The following is a 25928-nucleotide window of genomic DNA, read 5'->3' on the forward strand; positions in this document are numbered from 1 at the left end:
TCCTTCCGGATTCACTTAGTAGGCCTAAGCAATTATTATGCATGAGTTTTTGATTTATTGGTTGTCCTTGGTATCGCTACGCAACTGTAAATCGCCTGCCGGGACTTCAATATGTTAGGACAAGCACACAACAAACGGTAGATTATGATCTTGGTCTTGGTCTATGTATATTCCAGTGCCAGGAAGTGTTATGCCTAATTCATACCCTGGTGTTATGTACCCATGTGTCAGAAAATTGAGTGTAGCTGTGGGCCATGTGAACGTGACTGTTGAAATAACTCCCAAATTGAATAGCCATAACCGGCAACTGATTGCTGGGATCTGGTGTTGAGAAATACAAGCAATAGCTATTGTGAAATATCTGGCAGCTGCTTAAGGAAAAACCAGCAACTTAAAAGCAAGTCTAGAGACAAAATTCCCTCACACTTTTACGCCATTTCAATAACTTAATCCAACTACTTTGTGCAAGACATCCCATCAACTCAAATCCCTGTCAGAGATTTTCTCAAATCAAAACAGCAATCAGTCGGGAGACTCAAATGAGTGCCTATCAAACTCGTGATCATACTGTCCCAACCTGTATATTTCATATCACATGACTATGTACACACGATCTAGCGTCCCGACCTGTGAGTTATCCCTCTACTTGGTGGAGGTCCTGGTGTTCTTGTTCCAGGAGAAGTTGGCGCCGTACGACTTCACCCGGGGCTTGACGGGCGTCTTGATGTCGACCGACCAGTCCCATCCGTTCTTCTCGCAGAACTCGATGGCCTCCTCCTTGGTGCCGAACTCCACCTGCACGTTGGACAGGGGGTCTCCGCTGCGGGAGACGGGGGTGTCAGAGATGCTGGGATTGTAGCAGGGCGTACGGTTTAATGTGTTGATGGATTACATACAACACGGTGCGAGGACGTTAGAAATGTCTGGCTGTAATTTACGCTAGACAGTAGCACAGCACACTTAGTTTGATAACACTGAACCGTAAAGAAGATGCGTTGATATCAATAGCAAGGTCGGGCTCTCACAACAGCAACAACACTTTACATGAAAGGGTATCAAAACATATAATTGGACTGAGCTTCAACCACACACAGCCAGCAAACTATCATCCTTATGATACCAGTATAACGCCTTTTGGGGCGACTAACGGAGCGAGCGAGAGGGTGGGCCTTGCACGTGCGAAATTTCGAGGGGGTACCTCCAACTGACTTGTGCACTGCACCCTACTAACCGGTCTCTAGCGATGTGCCAAATTTGAGCACAATCGGTCCAGCCGTTCTCGAGATCTGGAATCGACCCCTGCACGTGCGCACGTGCAGCAGCACCCCAACTCTGGCACATGGATATGCAGTGCCTAGTGGGTGCCTACCTACTTGCCAACTTTCAGCGCAATCGGCCAAGTAGTTACCGAGATATTGCAACAATTACAAAACTGACACCTCTTCGTTTTGCACGTGGCACGTGCATAAGGGGTCACCCACATGCATCGGGAATAGTCCAATACTTGGTAGAAGGAATGAAGCTACCCTACAAAAATTACCGCATGTAAATCGGTCAAGTGGTTGCTGAGATATAAGGCTCGCAAAAGCGTCCGCACGGCCGGCCGGCCGGCCGCTCATACTCAGAAATTTCCGTTAATCTAAGGAAAGACTCCGCTCGCTTCGCTCGCTCCGTAATGACCAGTATAACGCCTTTTGGGGCGACTAACGGAGCGAGCGAGAGGGTGGGCCTTGCACGTGCGAAATTTCGAGGGGGTACCTCCAACTGACTTGTGCACGGCACCCTACTAACCGGTCTCTAGCGATGTGCCAAATTTGGGCACAATCGGTCCAGCCGTTCTCGAGATCTGGAAGCGGCACCCTGCACGTGCGCACGTGCAAAATGGGTCTCAACTGACTTGTGCACGGCACACTACTAACAGGTCCCTAACTGTGTAGGTACCAAATTTGAGCGCAATCGGTCGAGCCGTTCTCGAGATCTGGAAACGACCCCTGCACGTGCGCACGTGCAGCAGCACCCCAACTCTGGCACATGGATATGCAGTGCCTAGTGGGTGCCTACCTACATGCCAACTTTCAGCGCAATCGGCCAAGTAGTTACCGAGATATTGCAACAATTACAAAACTGACACCTCTTCGTTTTGCACGTGGCACGCGCATAAGGGGTCACCCACATGCATCGGGAATAGTCCAATACTTGGTAGAAGGAATGAAGCTACCCTACAAAAATTACCGCATGTAAATCGGTCAAGTGGTTGCTGAGATATAAGCCTCGCAAAAGCGTCCGCACGGCCGGCCGGCCGGCCGGCCGGCCGGCCGCTCATACTCAGAAATTTCCGTTAATCTAAGGAAAGACTACGCTCGCTTCGCTCGCTCCGTAACCAAACATCGACATAAAAGGCATACACCAATCAATAAATATCCACCACCGTTACATCATTGCACGCCATGCCGATCATATGTCGGTGACCATGACACTCCTGAATGACGATACCATCAAACGGCTATCCTGCACCAAGCCGACGGCACATCGAGATCCTTCTGAAACGTTCCTTATCCTCACTCTCCGCTGGAATAATCGTGCTCGGCGGACCGGCCCCTCTCCCGTAGAGCACATCTTATCTGACACGCATCGTCTATCGGAGTCATGCACCGCTCAACAGGCTATTTACAACCCCAAGGCCAGAAGATCCAGTTGTGAAGCGTTGCTTCAAAGCACACAAAATAATTTTGGTTGAGTTTTATGTCTCTTGTTTCGCGTTTGAGCTGAGGAGACCATTATCAACATTTGCCGCTGGACATAAGCAGAAAATATTGGTGAACGATTATAAATATTGGATGGCTGAAATGCGCATTATTGAGATCTGTGACCATCAACTAATCCATCGGGTTTGAGGGGAGGTGCATTATTGACTAAGGTGTGCAAGAAGTTCATATGATCTACGGAGTTCGCCAACCAACAACAAATAATCCATAGACCGGTTAATGTCACATTCGCTTTCAACATCGCCGCTATTAACGATAGAATCAAAATAATCCTCTCCCTCTTCGGCAAGATGACATTGCAGGATGACTGAGATTGTAAGCATTTAGTTGCTCCAAGTAACAAATTTTAAATTAAACGTTCGATTAATATTACAACCGATGAATCGAGCGAGAGCAAGGTCAGATACACCCAATACCACATGTATGTCGTGCCCATCATTCCATTACCTGCTTACATGCCCAGTGCCCACCATACCTCACCCTCGCATGCATCCTGAATCGCGATCCACCTTTACATCACATTACCCAAATACACGCCCAATAGTAACACCCGGACCCCCCCCCCCCCCCCGCTCCCCAACTCACGTGGACGCCCATCCCATGAGCGGGTTCTCCCAGCGCTCCTGGGTGTCGAACTCGAGTACCCAGTTGTGGTACTTGTGGGTACCCGACTGCATGGCGTTCTTAGCCGGCTGGTACACACGCACCCGCCGGGTCACCAGCTGCCGAAGGGAGGGGTCAACGGGTCACGTGACTTAGTGGGTCATGTATGGAAACTACACAGCTGAGTGTGTGAAGTGGAGGAAGGGGTGGGAGAATTACGCGACATGGCGCGGCAGAGTGGCAAGGTCACGTGACGTGGTAGTGAAACGATGGGAAGGTCACGTGACGCCGTGGTGAGGTCACGTGATAAGGCGGCAGCACGCTGCGCAGATAAGCTGGATAGCGCAGCACGCATTTGGCAGTCAGCACCATATGGAGGACAAGCAGATACCCAGTATGGTGACGTGTCGGTACAGGAAGCGTGTCACGTGACGGATGGTGTCGTCATTGATAGAATCACGTGACTCGGTGACGATATAAGTGCCACGGGCCACGTTTAGGAGCTAAATGTTTCCGCTCACACATTACACAATTCTGAACAGTCCTCAGAAGAACACATCGAACTATGCGTAGAACTGGTTCGAATAGATAAGAGAAAACATAGAAAATAGCAATTTATCAACCGAACGCACACTGCACAACATTATGACACCTAGTATTGGTGGATGGAGGCCTTTTACCTACGATAATAATACGATTATGAACAGAGCTACAGATATAAAAAAATATTTTGGTAGTTTTTCGCCAAATTGGTAGATTTAGAACTTAATCATTGTCTCGTTCTAAAAATAAAATAACACTGACAAGAGGATGCGCAATAAAAATATATTACAACTGCATGTTCATCAGCAATTTGACCCGTTCATGACACTGTTCAGAGTCGACTATTCGGACATTATTCCAGGAAAGGTAACACGGCACATGTTGTGATGGACAGAACTAGTGTCTGCGTCTGCACTCTCCACGGATACGATCCAGAGATGCGGCGGTCGCTGGCGGTTAAAATCGGTTCTTGCCGGGCCGGCGACTGGCAAGCACGCTCCCTAGACGACCGTGCTGATATGTGGCGTGCAGGGATGTGTATGCTTAGTTAATATGCATCCGTTTTTATCAAGTGTAACAGGAATCTTTCAAATGGTTCTGTGTTGCTATTATTTAAATCAAAAGTTGAATATCAAGATTAATGGCCTAAGACTAGACGTTAAACGTTTGACGACAAATCTGGTAACATCAAGAGCAGCTTTCCTTTTCAGACAAGGAATTTGACACCACCTTGTGGCACGGGTACAGTGACATTTCGCAAACGAGTGGAAGGAGCACATTTTCAGAATGACTTTCGTGTAATTTCGGTATCGCTTGTGTATGAAATTCCGTAATCAATGAGGACAAATTGGTAAACCATAAAAAAATCCAAAAGACTAGTGTGGCCTCAGCCAAGTTACACAATAAACCAATACTTTGTGGCATACCTATGTGTATCTCTGATAGGTTAGAATTTGGCCAATATATCAGCGTTTAATTAGTTAGGTACGCCTGGAATGATACATATTGAAGCGTCAAACATACAATGCTATCACCATGTCGTCGGTCACAATCATAAAGGTGTCGAACTGACTTTAATTTTGTCCGTAGAATATTCAAACATATTGAATGATTGTAAAGAGTTCCGTGGCACTGTTCGAATCTTTTTCGGGGGAAATGAGAGGTGTTCAAGGCCAGTAACAGCCGGGTGTAATCGCATGACAACAAAAGCACCATATGATTAACAAATGAATGTTCCAGGATAAGAAAAGCCCCCGCAACGAACTTTTCGTGACTGGTAGGTTCATGGATACGTTTTATTGAGCCTGATACGCGAAATCGCTCCGAACTGTATGCTAGGCTATCCTTTCAGGCCGGGAATCCTTGATACTTGATACTTGATCGAGTTATCCAACATATTCCAGATCCAAGAACGAACATTATTAAATCAACACTGAAGACAAAATCATGAACCCAATTTTGCAGTAGTATCATCCTGGAATATTCTTCTGTTGACGGGATGATGATCGGATCACAGGATCACGGGCCTACGAAAGAAGTACCTACGTGAACGTGATCACTCCAACCCTCCACGCGCACAAACTAAGCATGAATAGCAAATTACACAAATCAGTTTATAAATCTTAATGCCAGAGTCATGAATGCAATCCGATATAAGTCGCATGCTAGAACACAGCAAGAAGCCGAGTTGCAATGAGCAACGCCTGACCTCTACATTTCTTCAAAGGCGACTGTGCTGCCATCAGACGGCAAGAGAAGAGACTATAGACACCCCTGAGTCTCCAGCTTTCACCCAACCATTTCTGAGATTTTGGCCTCGTGAGCCCGTGTTGACAGCTGAATATAACCTTACTTTGCACGTCAACACAGCAATCAAAGAGGGCAAAACTTAAATGAGTACACATTTCTCTAGCAAACTTCCCCTCCTCCTAGTGACAGGCGACAGCAATCAGAAGCCGTGTCGCGGCATCTCTCACGAATTACTCACCCCGCCCCTCTCCACCAGCCCGTGGTCTCACCTCCTCGGCAGGGTGTCCGTTGATGGCGCTCAGGTCCTCCCATCCCTCGACGGTGATGGTGCCCGGCACCTGCGCCGCCGACGGAGCGCTCTTGGCCGGAAGGTCGGACGCCAGCCGGGCAGACGCCACAGACAGCTGGCGACTGGAAACACAGAGTGAACGGCAGGCTGAGGTGCGTTTGTAGTTTGTATTTCAGTGTTTGGCGTGGAGATGTGAAGGCATTTCTGTAGAACACAACTGATTGTTTGTCATTAAGCACATGTTTCGCATTATGACACAAAAGGAAATCACTTGTTATTGTCTTCCAGTACAGATACTCTGAAAGGGTTGGCCCCACCTTCAATTTGAACCAATTTAGGTAAGTGCATCATATGATCTAACTGTTAATATGTCCAGGGTGCATGTGGATTTCAGCCAAAATATTGTATATCCTACAGAGCAGACACCTGCTTGCTACTAACTACCTCAGGCAGATACACAATGGTGAAATAAACAACAGAATTAATCATCTACAATATGATAAGCATTTTGGTTGCCAGCACATTACACAGTTTTCTGTGCATATCTACAAGAAGCACATAAATGCATATAAGTTTCATCAGCAAGTCCACACATCCCCCAGCTGACAGCAGGCAACAAAGTGCAGCATGGAAAGCTAGTCATACATTGTATTCAAATAAGCACAAAAACAAATTCTATTCTATTAACAACGTATCACCCTTTCACCCTTTCAGAAAGTTGTGATTAAAGGACCTAACAACAAAAGCACAATGATTAACCCGGCAGTTGCTGGGGTATTTCGCCACCCACCGTTTGCTGGGGGGGGGGGGGGGGGGGGCGTTAAACGCCCCCAGCCGATAACTCGAGAACCAATAGGCGCAGCGAAACGCACGAGGCGGCAAACGAAAGAACGCAACGAGACGCTTCAGATGAGTACTTTAAAGTTGAATTTTGAGGTCACAGGTCGGGTCAAGGTCAGGTCAAACGCCTGAAATCGGGCTTTCAGTAGCATGGATTTCAGGACTTCGCAATGGGCGCCTCTCGTCATAAACTCTGTCAAAACGGTGCACAATCCATCATATAAGGCCTACAATAGTGTCAGCTCCATGTAGGGGTCAATCAAGCATAGGTCAGGGTCAAGGTCAGGTCAACCGGGTAGGCACACATCCCTGAAAATCAAAACTGATATTCGCTGCCTGTGACACATGTTTTATGGGTAATTTGGGGCGTAGAACACGATGGTGACATTCATTTTATCATATGTGTACGTGTTTGGCTCAAAAACTTTAATTTAAGAAATGCATGTATCATGGTCGTGAAGTAGTCACGAGAAATTGCCAAGATTCAGTTCAAGATTTTGGAAAATGCGGAACGATAATCAATAATCGAAGATACCTATTTGATTGCTCATGGTATTGGCTGTCTAATGGCGTTTACGGCATGTCTCTATGTCTATTCTGTGATTTTATATGATTTTTTGAACATATGCCGTTTTTTGGTCGAAAACTCAGAAATCATGACGTCACTAAAACCTCGATATCTCAAAAATTTTCCGACCGATTTTTTTTTTTTTAAACTTTGTCACAATAAACTTCAATCAATTCGCTACAGGTACCCAAAATTTGGGCGCGCCGTTTTTATGCTATGGCCCGGCGAAAAAGTGGGGGCGTTTAACGCCCCCCCCCCAGCAACTCGCGGGTTAACATAAACCAAATTAACACAAATAAAAAATTAATGCATGAGAGCCTAACTATCTACAACAAGCAGGATCACTGTTTGAAAACAAAATAATGCTAATACCTGCACCAATTACAATTGGTGTGTAGGATCAGGAGGTCATCGCTGGGAAGGCTGTATACAAGCACAGACATGGATAATATCACCTGACTCCCCTGTGTGTAGGCTGCAGTGTGTGTCTTTTTTAGCATGTGTGTTTGTGTGTGTGTGTTTCTATGATGTGAAGGGCTTTTATGGACCAGTATGGTCTGGAATAAAGTTTTGTCTGTCTGTCTGTCTGTCTGTCACTGTACTACATTCAGTAACAGCTTTCAAATAAAACATTTAAAACGCCTTTTGGGCGAAGAACGAGCGAGCGAGATAGTGAGCCCTGCAAGTGCGGAAGGGCGAGAGGGTACTTCCAACAGGCTTGTGCAAAGCACCCTTCTAACCGGTCGCTAGCGGTGTGCCAAATTTGAACGCAATCGGCCCAGCCGTTCCTGAAATCTGGAAGCGGCATTCTGCACGTGCGCACGTGCAAACGGGGTCCAAAATGACTTTTGCACGGCACCCTACTAACCGGTCCCCAACCGTGTACCAAATTTGAGCGCAATCGGCCCAGCCGTTCTCGAGATCTGGAAACGCCCCCTGCACATGCGCACGTGCAGTAGCACCCTAACCGCAACACATGGGAATGCATCGCCTGGTGGGTGCCTACCTGTATGCCAAGTTTCAGCGAAATCGCCCCAGTAATTACCGAGTTACTGAAATGGGAACAAATTTGGCACCTCTTCTTTTTGTATTTTGCACGTGCAGTGGGGGTCACTCACATAGATCAAGAGTATCCGACCTTTAGTAGAAGGGATGCAGCTACCCTATAAAAAATACCGCAAGACAATCGCTCAAGCCGCTGCTGAGATATGGGTCTATCAAAATCATTACTTTTGCAAAACTGCTTGAACACCCTTGACTTTTCACGTAGCACGTGCCACGGCGGTCACTGAGATGTATCAAAAGTAGTCAATTACGGGGTAGAAGGGATGGGGCTACCCAGCAAAAAAGACCGCAGGCCAATCGGTCCAGCGGTTGCTGAGATATAAGCCTCTCAAAAGCGTTACAGGCCGGGCCGGGCCGGGCCGGGACGCTCATACTGAGATTTTTCCGTTATATTGAAAAGACTTCGCTTCGCTCGCTGCGCTCGCTCACTCGTAACAATGCCCCTTAAAGGAAATAGTTCACTTTTAACATGGGGTTTTGAGCTGGAATAGCAGTTTCGTAGCTTGAGCTGAGACTAGCACAAATCAGGAGCTTTTACGGCTCAACGATCACCCTAGACGAAGAAATTCCATTTCTCGTTCCGAAAAGAGTGCCTTGTAGAGGAATGCGTGCCTTGCACAGGAATGCAGCCACGTCATCGTCAGCCAATCAGCGTGCTGCTTACAGCCAATGCAGTATTCGTAGGTTTGAGCTACGCAATATGATTGGTCAATGCGTAATAAGCTTCCGCGTCAAACATTATTTTACATAGAATATAGTTCGCCCTATATTAAAATAAAGAAAATAATTGTTTTTACAAAAAGGTTTTATTTTATTTCATGATTATTTTGAGCATAAAAAATCATAAATCAATAGCAAAATACTGATTTCAGGAAAGTGGACTGTTTCCTTTAAACCCAAGCAAAGATACCAGTTTCAGCAATAATTTCAATATCTCAATAATGTGTTGATAATAATATCTCATAAAATGAGGCATTACCTATCCTTTCGAAACAACACTATCCTTTCGAAGTTATTCTTATAGCGGGCGTCTCACATGCTGCCACCTGTTGGAAAAGTCGCTAGATTCGCCAGTTCTTGAGATATTTCTACCAATGTCGCTCTATATGGTACCTAATCACATAGCAATGACTTCAAAAATGGACTCAGTTTTTTTCTGAGGGAGCGCAAGGGGGTTACGACGTCAACCGATAACTTGTTTTGTTTCCCGGAAACGGGTGATCGGAGCCAAACTTGCAAGGCGGCGTTGTAAAGCGGTTCGAGTAGACAAGCCTAATTATCAATGCAAATTCTCATCGAGATACTACGGGAGGGGGGGGGGGGTGCGGGGGATTGCACCCTGAGTTGACCGATAGCTCGGGAACGGTTGATCGAAGCCAGGCTCGCAAAGCGGCGTTGGAAAGCGTTCGAGTAGACAAGCCTAATTAGTAATGCAAACCAGGGCTGCGGAGTCGGAGTCGGAGTCGGAGCTGGAGTCGGTCGGAGTCAACAGTCCTGCCTGGAGTCGGAGTCGGAGTCGCCAAAATCTTACCGACTCCGACTCCGGAGTCGGAGTTAACGCTGCATGGCTCAACGGCATGCACTGCACCTGTTAGATTGCCGATGCTGCGCTCGAATTTAGGTTTTGTCGAAAAAAGGTCATGTTGCTGTTTTGAACGAACGTTTTCAATGAAAGAAGCAAGACTGTGAATTCCCCAGAATCTGCTTGTTATTTTTATTGCATTTTACGGTCAGGGCGCCATCCCCCCCACGCACCCCCCCCCCAGTATCCAGATGATAGTTTGCATTACTTAGGCTTGTCTGAACGCTTTACAACGCCGCCTTGCAAGCCTCGCTCCGATCACACATTCCCAGGAAACAAAACAAGGGCCCTGTTCGGTCGCTGGTTTTATATCAGCGTGCTGTCGGTTTTCCCATATGAGGAAGTTATTGCTGGCGCAGCTTGGCCTCTCATTGGTCTAACGAATAGACCACTTGAATTCGACCAATGAGGAGCCAAGAAGTAGCAGCATGCTCGCAGCATGCTGATAAATAAACGGGGGGTGAACAGAGCTAAGTTATCTGTCGACATCATAACCCCCTTGCACCCCTCAGAAAAACTGACTCCATTTTTAAATCACCGCAATGTGATTACCCTCTTAAGCAAAATTGGTAGAAATATCTCAGGAACCGACAAAGCTAGCGACTTTTCCCAAACAGGTTGCAGCACGTGACACGCCTGCTATAATACCGGACTTATAAGGTATGGATTGCCAGTGAATTGACATCCACAATAATGATCCAACATATTGCTTATTTCAATTTCAATTAAAAATAAACAGGACCAAAAAAAAGGCCAATCAAATTCATCTACAGCTGACATCCACATCAAGCTACTTTGACTTACTGGGGCGCCTTCTGGGATATCGACCGGATCGTGCGGAACATCAAGCTTGCCATTTCAGAGGGTTGGTGAAGCCTGCAAAGAAGAGCGATATTAGCACTCAAATATTTTATCGAGATTATACCCAAATGCTTCCCTAACCAGTCCCTAACCCTGAACCCGCTATGCTCCCTCCCCTCAAAACAAAATCGGGGTTACATCTAAATCACGGTCATAGAATACTACATCTAAATAGTGTTGACATGTGGCGCCACCCTTCGTCATGGGCAGTAGGTCACATGATCTTAAGATTGCTACTTACGGTGTGGCCCTGGTATATCACGTGACTAGAATCGGCCATAGCGCCCTCAGGTTTCAAAGCTACATCAAACCTCTCAGCCTGACTCGTTTGCGGCGCAGTGCGCGGCCTTAGCAGAAAAGCTGACAAGATGCAACCACTAAAGTGATTACATCTGCTGCGTATGCGAAAAATTGACATTTTGTTGCGGATATTTGCTGTGTTTTTGTGTAGAATACACGGCCTCGGATAATATGGTAACTGTATGGGCAATTGTCGAATCAGTGGCAATTTTCGCCCACCCAGTGGAGTGCTTTTGCCCACCCAGTAAAGGCGGAGATGGAGCAGTTTAACCCGCGCCCGGCTGGGGGTCCTGGATTTCCACGCCCTGCTGGGGGGGGGGGGGGGGGTGTTTGAACACATTCCCCCCTTCTAACTCGGCTCCTGGGCCACGTAGCGATACGTGGAAGGCGGCGTTCGAAAGAACGCCAAAAATAATGACGAAATCACTTCGGTCACTTCTTTGGTCAGGTCAAATGTCAGGTCACCGGAGGTAATTGAAGGCAAAATTTAACCGATTTTCAGGTCGAATGTCGACAATTTCCAAGAAGCCAACGCATAACTCGGGAACCAATAGAGCTACAGCTCCGCAGAAAAGCGCATTCGACAGCCCTATTAACGCCCTTCATGAGTAATTCTCTCAGATTTGACTTATCGTCAACGGTTTTGCCTCCAGGGGGCAAAAACTGCCAAAATAGCCTATTTTTTCGAAAACAGTTATTTTTGCAATAACTTTTGACCCAAGCCTTGCACGAGCTTACTTTTACCGGCATCGTGTTCCTTCCGTCAAGACGCATCGAATGAACTGTAACCTGACCTTGAAAGGTCAACTTGAAAATTTGACCTCAGGTCAAGGTCATGACCTGACGGGAAAGGGTCATGTTGCATATCAGTCGATCCGTATCGTCGAGCTGAACACATCCAAGGCGTTTTCATCGCTCTAGCACGCCTCTATCAAAAGTTATTCGCGAAAAAAAATGTTAGATACCATCCGTGACCTGAGATGACCTCAGGGGCATAAACAGGGGTCACGGATACCATTTTCATGTTCAGTGTGTCTTAGTTACTTGTTATTCAACTTTGGGACTTGGGAGTGTTTATAATGGCTTTCGTAAAAAGCACCTTTCAATTTTCTCCCATTGACTTATAACCCGCGAGTTGCTGGGGGGGGGGGGGGGGGTTAAACGCCCCCACTTTTTTCGCCGGGCCATAGCAGAAAAACGGCGCGCCGCAGGCGCGCCAAATTTTGGGTACCTGTAGGAAATTGATTGAAGTTTATTGTGGCAAAGTTAAAAAAAAAAATCGGTCGGAAATTTTTGAGATATCGAGGTTTAAGTGACGTCATGATTTCTGAGTTTTTGACCAAAAACGGCATATGTTCAAAAAATCATATAAAATCACAAAGGCCGTTTTCACGACGGAATAGCAGGCATCTATTTTATCCCCATTTGATCCTTTGGTTCCTCAGGAATTTTAGTAGTTCTTTTTAGTAGGTTCCCCAGCTTTCGAATGAATGGTGCGTTAGTTTGCTATTTTTCTATTAAATATCACATCGATTTACTTTATCTAAGGATTTATCACTAATATCAACATAAAGCGTAAGCACAATTATAAAATTATGAAATTATTAAATACTAGTACAATAGTTAAAAAAAGATACTGAGTTGCCAGGCTACAAAGAATATATTCATTTATGGCGCACGACAGACATTTAGAAAGCAGCGCCCTGTTTTATTGCACGCTGCTAGCCGCTTCCATTGGGTTTTGCAGGCCGACGTCATTGGTCGTTACACGTATGATGTCACGCGACTTGTGGCCTGTCACGGCTCTTTAATGATCTCCACTAAATGAATGCAACAATGGCCTTTTAAGTTGATCTCTGTGGCCATCTGTCTATGGAGCAGGGCCTCGGCTAAGGAATTTTGACTGGTGGGCCACTTGGGCAGCGACATGGACTGACCTTCGTAGCCATAGCCCCCCCCCCCCCAATTTTCGATTTCTCCCCAGATTTCGGCCACTTTATTCTGCAAAAAAAAAAACGTCAGGATGGCATTCAAAAAATGTATAAAAAAACGGGGCTCGACCCCCCCCCCCCCGACTCTTCAGAGAGAGAGAGGAGGAGAGTAGGGACACACAACCCTCTCAGTGGTGATACTCCCGCGGTGCACATAAAATCGCACAAGCACGGAATATATAGTCTACGACATATCGTAGTACATATCGACATATCGACATGTCGTAGACTATATATTCCGTGGCACAAGTATGCACACAATATTGACGCAGATTATAAAACTTTGGACGATAACTTAAGCCCTTGTTACACTGCCGAATTTTGGTACACGAATGTGCACGAATATGCAAGTCATCCTATGTCGCGGACCGATTCGGGATTTTTCTTCCACGGTCTTTGCATTTCGCAGACCAGTCGGTGTCCTTCGCGCGTCTTTTACGGTTCGTCACGACCGCCACGAATATTTCATGAAAAATGAAAATTTCGTGGACGTTCGCCGAACTTGTAATAAACGAACATGATCGCCAAACAGTCGCCGAGTCGCCGCCGACATGTCGCTGCGTGCGCCGACTTGTTGCCAAAATATCGCCGACTATTCGCTACAGATTCGCCATTCATTTGCGATGTTCGCCGAATCATGGATCAGCTTCGATCCGCGCACAATTAGGGGGCCCCCCACCCGTTTTTTGCAAATAGGGCTCTGTCTGCGACACTGGCGGATCCAGGGTTTCAGCGCGGGGGGGGCATACCAGGTCACGGAGCCAAACCTAGGGTACCCCCAAATCCTGTTTTCTCATCGGATTTAGGCCACTTATTTTTCGTCATAGCCCTGACACGAGTTTTTTTCTAAAAAAAAAAAAAACAGAAATGGTAGGACAACTGACCCCCATTGGCAGATCCAGGAGGAGGAGGCTTTTGGGACAAATACCCGGGTAGCGCCAGAAATCGACGAAAATTGGTGGGGCCGTTGGGGCCCTCAGAATGACTGGTGTATAGAGCCGACCCAGGGCCGCCGGTGTGGAACCTTAAGAGGTACTGGCGTGGGACCATCAAAGGTATCGGTGTGGGTTCCCCAGAGGCAGTGGTGTGGGGCCCTCAGAGGCACTGGTGCAGGAACCACAAAGAAGCCGGTGTGGGCACTCTAAGGTGCTGGTGTGAGGCCCTCACATGGACGCCGTTGTGGTGCCTCAGACACTGGTGTGGCGCTAAGCCTACACCATTCACAGATGGATGTGTGTGGGGCCCTTGGAGTTGTTGGTGCGAAATGCGAATGTTTAATAACCCAGTGGGACCTCTCAGAGACCGACAAAGGGCCCTCAGAGGCCGGTAACGGGCCGTATGATGCCAACAATGGGCCTTCACAGGCCGGCAAGTGAGGGCCGGCAGTATCTTCAGGAGCCCTGTGGAGTCCTTAGAGATCGGCATGGTACTCTCAGACGCCGGTGGGTCCCTCAGTGTCACCGGTGTAGGACCTACTGAGTTACCGGTGGCTGGCTGCCAGAGGCACTGGTGTGGGGCCCCAGAGGCGCCGGTGTGGGACCCTCAGAGTCGCCGATGTGGGGCCTCAGGAGATACTGGTGTCTCAGAGGTGGCGCTGTAGGGCCCTCAGATGTGTCTGTGTGGTGCCCTCATAGTCGCCGGTGAAGACTTTCAAAGGCATCGTTGTGGGAGTCCTTACTCCTCAGAGGCACATGCATGGGGGCAAGGAGTCTTCAAGAGACCAGCAAGGGCCAACAGAGGCCTTCAGGAGCCCTGTGGGATCCTGGAGACCGGCGTGGTACTCTCAGGCGTTACTGGGAGCCCTCAGAGTCACCAGTGTGGGGTCCACAGAGTTGCAGGTATAGGTAGCCGTCAGATGCGCCTGTGTAAGACCTTCAGAGGCGCCAGTGTGGGTCCCTCAGAGCCGCCGCCGATGTAGGGCCTTAAGAAATATTGGTGTTAATCCCTCAGATTGGCGGTGTTGGGCCCTCAAAGGCGCCGGTGTGAGACCCTCACAGGCGCCGTTATGGGGCCTCAGAGACACTGGTGTGGAGCCGTTCCATGCGGGTATGGGCCAGGACCCGAATTAGAGCTGACGCTTAATAGGTCAGCAAGGTCACTCAGAGGCCAGCACAGGGCCCTCAGAAGCCGGAATGAGGTCCTTATGGAGATGTGTGATGTGTGGCGACTCAGGAACCCGTGACTCCGTGAGGTGCTCTCACGAGTCCTGCGGGTCTTATCTCAGTCGAAATAAGACACGCTTGGACCCTGAGCGGCCAATTGGCACTGCAGGGCCTCTGGGGCCCATAGGGCACCATGCATCTAATGAGGCGGCACGCGCCCCTTGTGCCCCCCCCCCCCCCCGGTTACGCTGCACTGGCTGCGGCCATACAGGTAAATCATATTCTAACCGTCCCTATTCCCAAGCATAGGCGGCGGCCGATTCCTGGTTTGCGCAATATGAGTGCCATCGTTAGACAATACGGTCAAAATGGTTGAAGCGGCATGGCTCCCCTGTGGTAAGAACTAAGAAGCAACATATTTTTTAGACAAAATAAAGCAATGACAACTAAATTGAGGTTACTAAAACGACTCTGATCACAAAAGTAGTTACAAAAAGTAGTAGGAAGGCTTTCGAATCCATTTTTATTTAGTTCCTCGTTATAGGCGTAAGAAGTGAGTCTGAACGGGGGGGGGGGCATACTTGTACTGAATGCCCTCCCCAGGCTCCTGTCGGGGGGGGGCATATGCCCCTAATGCCCCCCCCCTGGATCCGCCAGTGGTCTGCGAACTGTTCGCCTCTGTCGGCGAACTGTTCGCCGATTTCCTACACGACGTGATTCGGCGACAGGGTCGTGGCCAAAATTCGGCAGTGTATGTACGGCCTTTACGGCCGTGAGTGGATCGCTCGCCGACTAGTCGGAGATTCGGAAGCGGTCGGACGGGATCGGGCGTTGTTGGGTGGATCGGGAGGAATTGTGAACAGCACGAGTGCAACTTTATATATAAAGTGGGTTGTAGCAGGAACCCCAAAAGGGGGTTGTAGCAGCAACCCCAACATCTCTGAAAATGATCATTAAGCCTATTGGTGTCGCATGGAAAATAATTGACTAAAAAAAAAGCCCAAGCGCACTGCGCAACCCTGATATTTTCTTTAAAAAAAAAACTAAGTTATGTACACGTTCACTTCTGGTGAACAGTGTCCCAAACTTCAGATTTCTCTTGGGTGTCTGAGTGGAAAATTCGAGCCACCCAAAATGTGAGAGTGGAAAATTATCCATTCTTATTCTTGAGTGTCATCTTCAGCCCAAATGAGAAATTTTTTGGAACGCTGACTGTGAACGGTTCGAAATTCGTCCAACTGGTCAGATGTGTGACTGCAAGCATCATACCGGTCTTGAAGACGCATAATATCGCTTGCAGACTTCAATCGGCTGGAAGTCGCCGACACTACCTCTAGTTTGACTCTGGCTTATATCGTGTCTATCGGCGAGCCGTCTGAGATCGCTCGCAGGCTTATCCCCGACCGTCTGAACTGGTCTGTTCTTTATTCGTAGTTTTTCTTGTAACCGACTGGTCTGCGGCAGATGCTTATGTGACTGCAACCACTCGATCGATCGGAAAGCTTGCAAGAACTCTCGCAGACCTCGATCGGCTGGAAGCCGCCGACACTATCTGTAATTGACAGAGGCAGGCGTCTTTCGCGATTATTGCATAAAATTTAAAGCCTCGGTCACACTTCACCGGATTGGACCAACGGACGAGAAACGGACGAGAACTGTCAGCGTCCGGTGATGTCCGTTTGTTTCCGTTGGACGTCCGTTTGTCATCCGTTAATATCCGTTCCATGTCCGGTGGTGTCCGGTTGAGCACACCGGACACCACCGGACATGGAACGGATATGAACGGAAGAGAAACGGACGTCCAACGGAAACGAACGGACATCCCCCGGACATCACCGGACGCCGTCCGTTTCTCGTCCATTGGTCCAATCCGGTGAAGTGTGACCGAGGCTTAGTCCACTTAGTCCACTATAGTTCACTTTTTACCCCAAGAGGATATTGCAAATAATAGGTTGAATTTTTTTCACAAGAATATGTTTCACCGATGGGTACTTTACAGCCTGAAAATGTACGATAAGATCTGCTAATTCAATTTGAAATGTGAAAAATGTGGAAACTTAGATTTTTCGGAAAATTACTGGTGGGCCAAATCTTTGAGGCTGGTGGGCCATTTCGAGTCACTGGTGGGCCATTTGGCCCACCAGTTAACATGTTAGCCGAGGCCCTGCTATGGAGCGACCAATATGAAAGTTGGGTGAATTTACCGGGGTTACATGACTATGAGCAGCAAGCAAATGTGTATCAGGAATGGATTTAGGTGGAGAATTGCGCTGGACCATGAGTGCTCGAACGCTCCCAATTCCACGCCGGTTTGGCTTTGGAGCCGAGACAGACGATGCGGGTCAAGGTCACCGCTGGGGTAACGGTGGATTGGCTGCGCCTGAGCACCCGTAACGCGGCACAATTCTCCATCTATGGATTTTCCTATTCGCTCAGCATTGTGATAGGCGTTCGTAATAGCATTTACTCTGCTCATGTACCTATCCCCGGTTATTTAAAAGAAGTTTTTGTGGGGGAATATCACGGCTTTAGGTACTCGGTGGCCCTATTCACGACTTTCAAAGAATGCTCCGATAACTAAACACCGCACAGACCTACTGCATTAGTGAATCTGACAGAAGGTCTGTGGAATTACATCCCCCCTCACCACACCCCTAAAAACTCATCCAGTGTCCAAAACCACTTTTATCGACTCGCCAAAAAAAACAACAAAAAACACACACACATACACACACAAAGCATGGGGCATGTCAGCTCTCAGTTCAATTATCATTGTCTTTACCATGGTTCAATTGCATTGCGCGATTTAAAGCACGTGAGTGCCTATATAGTATATATGTAGAAAATAATATCTACAGCAAAACATCCAAAATTACAAAGGCTACAATGCTTAAAAAGTAGGTTCATCAAGGAAGCCCATTTTTACTTGCGTTGTGTTGCCAACCATGCGATTCCAACGCGGGCTATTCGCAACGTCTGTTAAGGCACGTTACCAACTGACAAGCCGCCACCGCTGCCACTTATTCATAGATGGTTGATATCGCAGCTTGGGCGTCAGCAGCGCGGCCCACAACGCGTCGGCGCCAGCGCACGCAGCTGTTGGCACTCGGCAGCCGGTGTTGCTATTTAACGGCCGGCCGGCCCCATAAAGGAGAAGCTCTTGTTGAAGCTTTGTGATCGCCTCATAGCCGCCTTGGATGTCATCTTTCTTGGCAGATCTATCCGTTCAGATGGTACGGTGCAGTCTGGATAAAGGACGAAGTCCAACGCCGCTAACCCCGCGACCGCCACCCCAGAACGTGGCCGCAGACCGAACGGGCGTGAGGGCCGTAAGGGCCACCCGCCATCCGGTAGGTGGCTGAGCAGCCGGGCGCAGCGGCGCCTGGGCGGCGGCCGCGCTGAGATGAAGTCCCAAACCGCCATGTCGCCATCACCGCCATCACCATTGCTGCAGCTGTTCCCAACCGCCTCAATCGCCGCCGTTTTGCCAGCAGTCGCGCCGCGGAATGGCAGAAGCCCCAGAGTAGCCTCCAGCGCCCCTCTCCGCACGTGTGCAGGTGCACTGCGGCCGCCGGGTCCGACGTCCAGGCAGAACATGATATTTCCATGCTGCTCCGACGGTGGGCTGGTCTTGTTTGGGCGTTCCTCCACTGGGACGTCGGTCACGCCTGCCCCGGCCAGGGCGCAGAGGCCGACGTGTCACCATCCGGTTGCGGTCCTCAGTCGGGTCGCAACGTGTACCTCTTCCGCAGCGTGGAGCGCGCTCCCGCTGGGCAGCGATACAGCCAAAAGTAGCATGCGGGCGGCCAGCGCTGCGCCGGACAGCGGACCCATGCCGGGGGTATGCCGGTCTCGGCCATTAGCGGGGTCGTCGGGGCCGAGGCTGTACATACAGCTGGTGACCGCGTGAGCCGCCAATCGAAGCTCACGGCTTATAAGCTCGACGCGGGCATCACACGCCGTCCCGATGGGAGCTCCACGACGCCGCCGCGAACTCCAGCGCGGCTCGCAGCGCGAAGACCAGTACGGACGGCCGGGGCAAACGGCGTGCGGGAGTCGCAGGCGACGTTCTGCGGACAGAAAGGGTTGGGCATAAGCTGGTCGGCAGGACACTCTTGAGCCGAGCCTTTGATGTAATTACAGATGATCCAGAAGCATGCACAAAAATTCATGACACACTATTCTCATTTATGTATTTGCTACATATGATATGATATACCAGCTCATGATCAGTGACGCATTCTGGGCAATATGTTCTAAAGTGAAGTAACTGAAGTTACAGCTTAAAAGCTTAAAAAAACAGCTTAAAAAACACACACATTCAATAGCTTATGAGAATAACATGCCTTGTGTGCTTAATGCAGGAAAATATTTTTTTCACTTTTTTAGAAACAGCAAAAGAGTTGTCAACAAGCCATGTCAACTATCTAAACAATTTTTATGGAAACTGCTCTAGCTAGCTTAAAGTTCCACAACGTTTCCGGAGCACCGTACCCAAACTCAGTTCATGTTACAAGAAAAAACAGTAATAATGCCTCCTAATTTTGAATGAAATATAGGTATGAGTAATTTGATTTGGAAAGCAACAAATTTCCGCACATCATTTTAGCAAAATTACTATTTTCTTCAGCCATCAGGTTACACAAAACTATAGTAAACTTTATGATCTAGTTTACACAAAACCAAAGCCCCGATTTTAACAAATGTAGATTAAATTTAAACAATTTTAAAAAATGTATCGTGGAGAAAATGAAAAGTGTAGATTTGTAAAGCCGGGATATTTCACGGATTAGGCACTTAAAGAAATATCTTCACCTTTATTTGAGCCACCAGCCTTCACCCAAGTTTTACACGAATGTAGTGAAGCAGACAATGTGGCAACTCAAAATTGTGATGGTTTGAGATAATTATGATGGTAAAAGAAAAAGCAACACAAGGTTCCTTACCCTCGTTTTTTTTTCACATGGGTTCAGATGAGGCTTCAACTGTTGCCGACCTGAGGAGCTATAGGGACTTGAGCTTTCCAAAACTCAATTTCTAAGGGCACTGAGCAGTGTTTGGCTTTCACACGAATGCGATAGTAAGTTATATGAAGTTGACAAAGCAAGCAAAGCAAAGCATGATGCCCCGCGCGTCCGCCCGCGACCACGCCCCGCGTCCGACTCCCGACCGCCGCGTGACCCGAGGCGCCCGGCGGTCACGTGACCTACCGGCCGGGACTGCAAACGGCCTTCACCACCATTCTTGTATGACGTCATATCCTACTGAGGTGCTGATTGGTCGGAATTAGATACCTGAAGGTAATTATCTGCCGTAGTTATTTTTGTTTCATTGTTTTGCGTGTTTTCTTATATGAAATGTAATTAAAAAATTTGCTATATTTTAATCACCATTAAAACATAACTGAATAGGTATGAAAGAGAACTCGATATATACTTTCCTTGTTTTTAAGAATTCCGGAATTAGATACCCGAGGGAGCAAAGAGGGAGCAAGTTGCCACGCTGATTTGATACCTCATAGTCGAAAGGTGGGCTACTAGCAGGCACGTAGCTAGGATTTGGCCAAGGGAGGGGCGGAGGAATCCCGGGGGCCTCCTTTCTACAGAGGGCCTCCTCCTTAAAGGGGCCTCCTTTCTACCTGAGCATGACCGTATGTACCTACTGTGCACTCAACATAATGGTCTGTTCGTTTATTGCAGAGAGTTGCCTCATTCAATAAACAACAAATTCGAATGTTTGAAATGCTTACTCAGCTATGAGGCAACTCCACTGAAGTTTTGCTATCTGATCGAGCCGACAAGCCTGCAACTACAGCTATGGCCACTCCTGTTCAGATGCAGTGCCCCTGGCCCAACTGTGGGTTCCAGACTCCGGCGCTTGACGGGTCAGTGGGCATCCAGCTCCTTCAAATGCATCAGACAGCGTCGCACCCACCAACCGCTGCTGCCGCCCCTGAGAAGGCCAAGTTACCAACACTGGAGGTCTCGCCAGATGGTGTTGTAACAGACACAGCGCTGGGGGTCTTCAGGCAGCAGCTCACGACCTACAAGCGAAGGGCCGGCATATCTGGCGATGACCCAGACACTGTCTTGCAGGCGCTGCCTTCGCCTGCGTACAGCCTGTTGTACGCCCGATTTGGTGCTGGACTCACATCCTTGAGTGAGCACCAACTGTAACGTCTAGCGTCTAGCCGGTTTAAATTTTTATTTTCTGATCATACCTATACGGTACGGTGTTCACCCATCTGCTCCTCCGACGTGACCCGACCTGACCGGGACCGGAGCTGAGCCCGTGCAGGCTCGGCCGCGCGGTGTGACAGTGTTAACATTATCCAGACGCATCGGCATGCGTCACCAGCGCCGGGCGCCGCCGCTTGACTGTTGATGTACAATAAATCAGAAGGTGCGGTGGCCGCCGGCCGCTCGGGTGCTAACGCCGGATGGAAAAGAACTGGAGTGGGCGTATCAGGGCAAAGGACACTCACTACCGGTTTGAACCAGTAACGAGTGGCTCGGCCTGGCTACGCACACCCTCGGCTCTGGACCAGAGGAGGGCAGTTCACCTCGGGGCTCTGGAGCGCGCGCACCTCTTCTCAAAGACACTCTGGGTCTGAGGGGAGGGGCGGGGGAAGAAGTCCGAGAACCGACGAACGACAACCACGACCAAACGGCGTTGTCACATTGGTGCCTCAGCCCCGGATCGGACTTCAACTTCTCCTGAACATCTCTGCCGCTCAAAGCCCTACAAAAGGTCAGTCTCAACTACCAACTCGACTGAAATCAACTGGAAGTGAACTCTACCTCATTTCCATCAGAGGTCAGTTTCAACTCTATCTGGATTCTGCCTCGTACTCATTTCCATCAGAGGTCAGACACGACTACGCCTCAACTCCATCAGAGGCCACATTGAACTCAACTCGAACTCCAACTGGACTCTACTTGGACTCAGTCTGGACTCCAACTGGACTCTATTCGGACCCAGCCTGGACGCAACTCAACAGCAGCTCGATCGTGTGCAGCGGCATCAACCGATCAGCCAAGACACCTGCTGAAAAGCGTGCATTCAGCCAGCCACACCACATCAAAAGGCGTCCGACTACAGCATCGGTCCGGTTAAAAACACGTCCGAGTTCAACTTTAACCATCTTCTGGAAACACCAGTTGCCCACGACCACCTTCCGGTGGCGCCGGTGGCTCACAGCCACCTTCCAACGAGTGACGACGACTACACCAGCGCCACAAGAGGCTCAAGAGGAGCCGTGCGCATGAGTCAACCCCATCAGCGCGCCTAGCACAAGAGGCTCAAGAGGAGCCGAGCGCGTGTGTCGACAACCCCATCAGGCATCAGCGCGCCTAGCACAAGAGGCTCAAGAGGAGCCGGGCGCATAGACCGACGACACTGGCGTCAGCGGGCCGACCTATCGGTCCGCCGACAGATCATCCCAGCGACAGGCCTCCTGCCGCTAGCACTGCCGCAGCCGATACTCGACCACCCGGAGGAGGGCGACTGTTGAATAAAACGTCAATACGCCGGCCGAAATCAAGTGAGTACCTCACACCAGAAACCAAAGAAAACCCGTTAAGTTCTCTTTTAAATATTAAACTAGGAAATTCGTGTAACTCTAACTCTAACGTCAACATGGACCCCAACATTCTAGCAGAAATTGCGAGATCAGTACGTGACTTGGAAAGAGGACAAAAGATTGCACAAATGATAGATTTAAAGAAAACGTTCGACGGATCGAGTGCCGATGCCCTAACAAAATGGTTACAGATGATGGACTATGTTTGTGCCCGCTTGGACCATGACGACGCCCAAACGCTCCTAGTTGCCTCACAGACCCTGAAAGGTATGGCCCTTGACTTTTATATGGAAAACAGCTCGCAGATTACCACATGGCCCCAGCTCAGAGAAGTCATCCTAGACAGGTATGTACACCTCAACCCGGTGATAAGATCAAAGCAAAAGATTAGGACGGCCCTGCAACAAACAAACGAATCTGTAGCTGACTTTGCCGAGAGGATCAGAACCCTAGGAAAACAGGCCTATGCTGATCGCATAAACGAGAAAGAGGTAACCGAGACCCTTACCAACGCTTTCATAAATGGACTGCGCGACCGCCGACTCCAAGAAAATGTTGCCAGAAAAATGCCTAGCACTCTGGCAGAGGCCTACAAACACGCTCATCACGAACAACAGGTAAGGGAGCACGTTTCGCTGTTCAAGGACAACACTCAGGGCTCTGAACCAATGGACTGCGACGCACTGATTAAAGAAAAAGCAAAGGACGACCAAATTCAACAACAACTGAACCAGGTGACTGAAACTCTAAACAATATTTGTCAGGTCCTAGTCGCCCAGAACCAGCCACCAGTCCCACAGCAACAGCCTCAGTTTCAAGATCAGCGTTTTCAGGTCCATCCACAGTTTTCACAGCGGTATCACAGCGGACAACCCCACTTCCAGTCATCCAAAGGTCAAAGTCAAGGTAACCGTGGTCCCCCTAACAACCGACCTTCACGACAGCAGTATCAGTGGACGAAAGACAACAGGCCCATATGCTTCTATTGCGGCATAGCTGGACACGTCCAGCGAGCGTGTCGCAAACGTAGGGCAGATGCAGAAAACGCAAAGTCCCATCAGCAGCAGCAGCCGGAAAACTAGAAGGACCTCACCCAGAGGAACAGGTGAAGCACATACAGGTGCTTCAGGTAAGTGAACATTGCCCTTATGTAGACATTCATATAGGTTCCCACCCGTTTAGAACACTTTTGGACACTGGTGCTCAACTCTCTCTAGTTAGCAAAGAATTCCTTGAACTATGTGATCCTAAATTAGTGAAACCATGCTCAAAGTCGCCCAACATTTCCCTGCGATCAGCTACCGGCCATACCTTAGAAATTTCAGAAGCAGTGCAAATTCGTATCACACTAGGCAAGGTCAGAATGTACCATGAGTTTCTTGTCGTTGAGGATTTCAAACATGATATGATTCTGGGTGTCGACTTCTTGAACATGAGAAAAGCAATCATCGACTTTGATTCACAAATACTTGTGATGGGAAGTTCTGTGTTTCCGTTGAAACGAAAAACGCCACAAAACAAAAAGGAAGTCAATCTCGTGAGACTAGCGGAGGACGTAGACGTCTTCCCACGTTCAGGGGTACAAGTGAAATGTTCTATCGCTAGAAAGAAACATACAGATGAAAATTTTGTAGTCTCACAACTGCCGTCATCACCCTGTTTCGAGAACGAACCAGGTGTTTTGTTGCCGAATGCACTGGTCAAAATATCGAAGAACAAGCATATCCCATGGGTGATTGCAAACGAAACGGGTAGACATGTACATTTCAAGAAAGGACAGGTTTTGGGAACAGCGACCATGGTCAACAAGGATGAATTAAAGCCAAACGTTTCAACTGTAGATGCTGAAGCATCGGAGACAGAGAGGGACGAGATGGATATCATTTCAACGTTTAATTTAGATCATGTTCCCTCCGAACAGCGTGAAGCTATCATTGAACTGCTGAAAAAGAACTTGGACGTCTTTGTACAAAAGGATGCTGAACTAACAACAACAAACGTAACAGAGATGACAATCAACACTCAGGATCATCATCCTTGTTATCAAAAGCCCAGACGTCAGCCTTTAGCGCATCAGAATATTCTAGAGGAACAAATCCAAGAAATGCTTAAAGCAAAGGTGATAAGGCGCAGCAACTCACCATGGCTGTCGCCAGTTATCATGGTCCCAAAGAAAGATGGGTCAATGAGACTTTGTGTAGACTTTAGGAAGGTCAATGCTATTACTGTTCGACCGGCAGCTAGCATGCCGTCAGCTGAAGATATCTTTTACGCACTGGGAAAATCACAGTTCCGTACGTGCCTCGACATGAAACAAGGATTTTGGCAAATTCCTATCAAAGAGGAGGACAAAGAAAAGACAGCTTTTGGAACTTCCTCGGGCGTGTATGAATACAATTCCATGCCATTTGGGACGGCGGGTGCCCCTGGGATTTTCCAAAATTGTGTGAATGCTGTTTTAGGAGATGTGCGTGAATTTGCCCTAGCATTCGTAGATGACATCATTGTGTTCAGTGAAACGTTTGAGGATCATATTAGACATTTGCAAGAAGTCCTAGACCGCCTACGAAAAGCAAACCTCAAATTAAAAATTTCGAAATGTGAATTTGTCAAAAAACATCTCAATTATCTAGGGCACATCATTTCAGATGAGGGTATTTCAGTAGACGCAGAGAAAGTGTCTGCAGTGAAGAATATGAAGCCCCCAGAAAATATTCGAGAAGTACGCAGTTTTCTAGGCATGACATCATATTACCGCAAGTATGTACCGAATTTCAGTAAAATCGCGAAACCCCTGACGGCCCTCACCAAGAAAAACGCTCGTTTCAAATGGTCAAGCGAAGCACAAACTGCTGGGCCTTGGTAACAACTGGATTTCCATTACGTCATGGGTGATGATGTCACACCACGGGTGACGTTTCACTGCTGCTGCTGCTGTCCACGGAGGGCAGCGTTTGTGAGTGGAAAACAGTAGCAAAATTGTAAATGAAGGCAGTATTGGCGCTTATGCTACATATGAAATTTATAACAACATATTGATATTAGTGAATGCTTATTTTTGTTACTTTTCATAAACCCTCCATTTCAG

The 25928-nt window shown here is 48.3% G+C and overlaps 1 protein-coding gene across 4 annotated transcripts; it reads right to left on the reverse strand.

Moving 5' to 3' along the window:
* Positions 1-565: 565 nt before the first annotated feature.
* Positions 566-25724, reverse strand: LOC122393117 (NADH dehydrogenase [ubiquinone] iron-sulfur protein 4, mitochondrial-like). Of its 4 annotated transcripts, none has more exons than XM_043388780.1 (5): positions 25649-25724; positions 10809-10880; positions 5930-6071; positions 3351-3487; positions 566-820 (listed from the first exon to the last, which is right to left on the reverse strand). In XM_043388780.1, the coding sequence occupies exons 2-5, from the start codon at positions 10859-10861 to the stop codon at positions 643-645; spliced, it is 510 nt and encodes a 169-aa protein (XP_043244715.1). In that variant the 5' UTR covers positions 10862-10880; positions 25649-25724; the 3' UTR covers positions 566-642. The 4 variants fall into 4 exon arrangements, with proteins under 4 accessions (XP_043244715.1, XP_043244714.1, XP_043244716.1 ...); XM_043388779.1 differs by lacking the exon at positions 25649-25724 and adding an exon at positions 24152-24158; XM_043388781.1 differs by lacking the exon at positions 25649-25724 and adding an exon at positions 11107-11186.
* Between the last annotated feature and the right edge of the window lie 204 nt (positions 25725-25928).

The sequence above is a fragment of the Amphibalanus amphitrite genome, unplaced genomic scaffold (assembly GCF_019059575.1).
Source record: "Amphibalanus amphitrite isolate SeventyFive unplaced genomic scaffold, NRLGWU_Aamphi_draft 000516F_arrow, whole genome shotgun sequence".
NCBI classification, from domain to species: domain Eukaryota; kingdom Metazoa; phylum Arthropoda; class Thecostraca; order Balanomorpha; family Balanidae; genus Amphibalanus; species Amphibalanus amphitrite.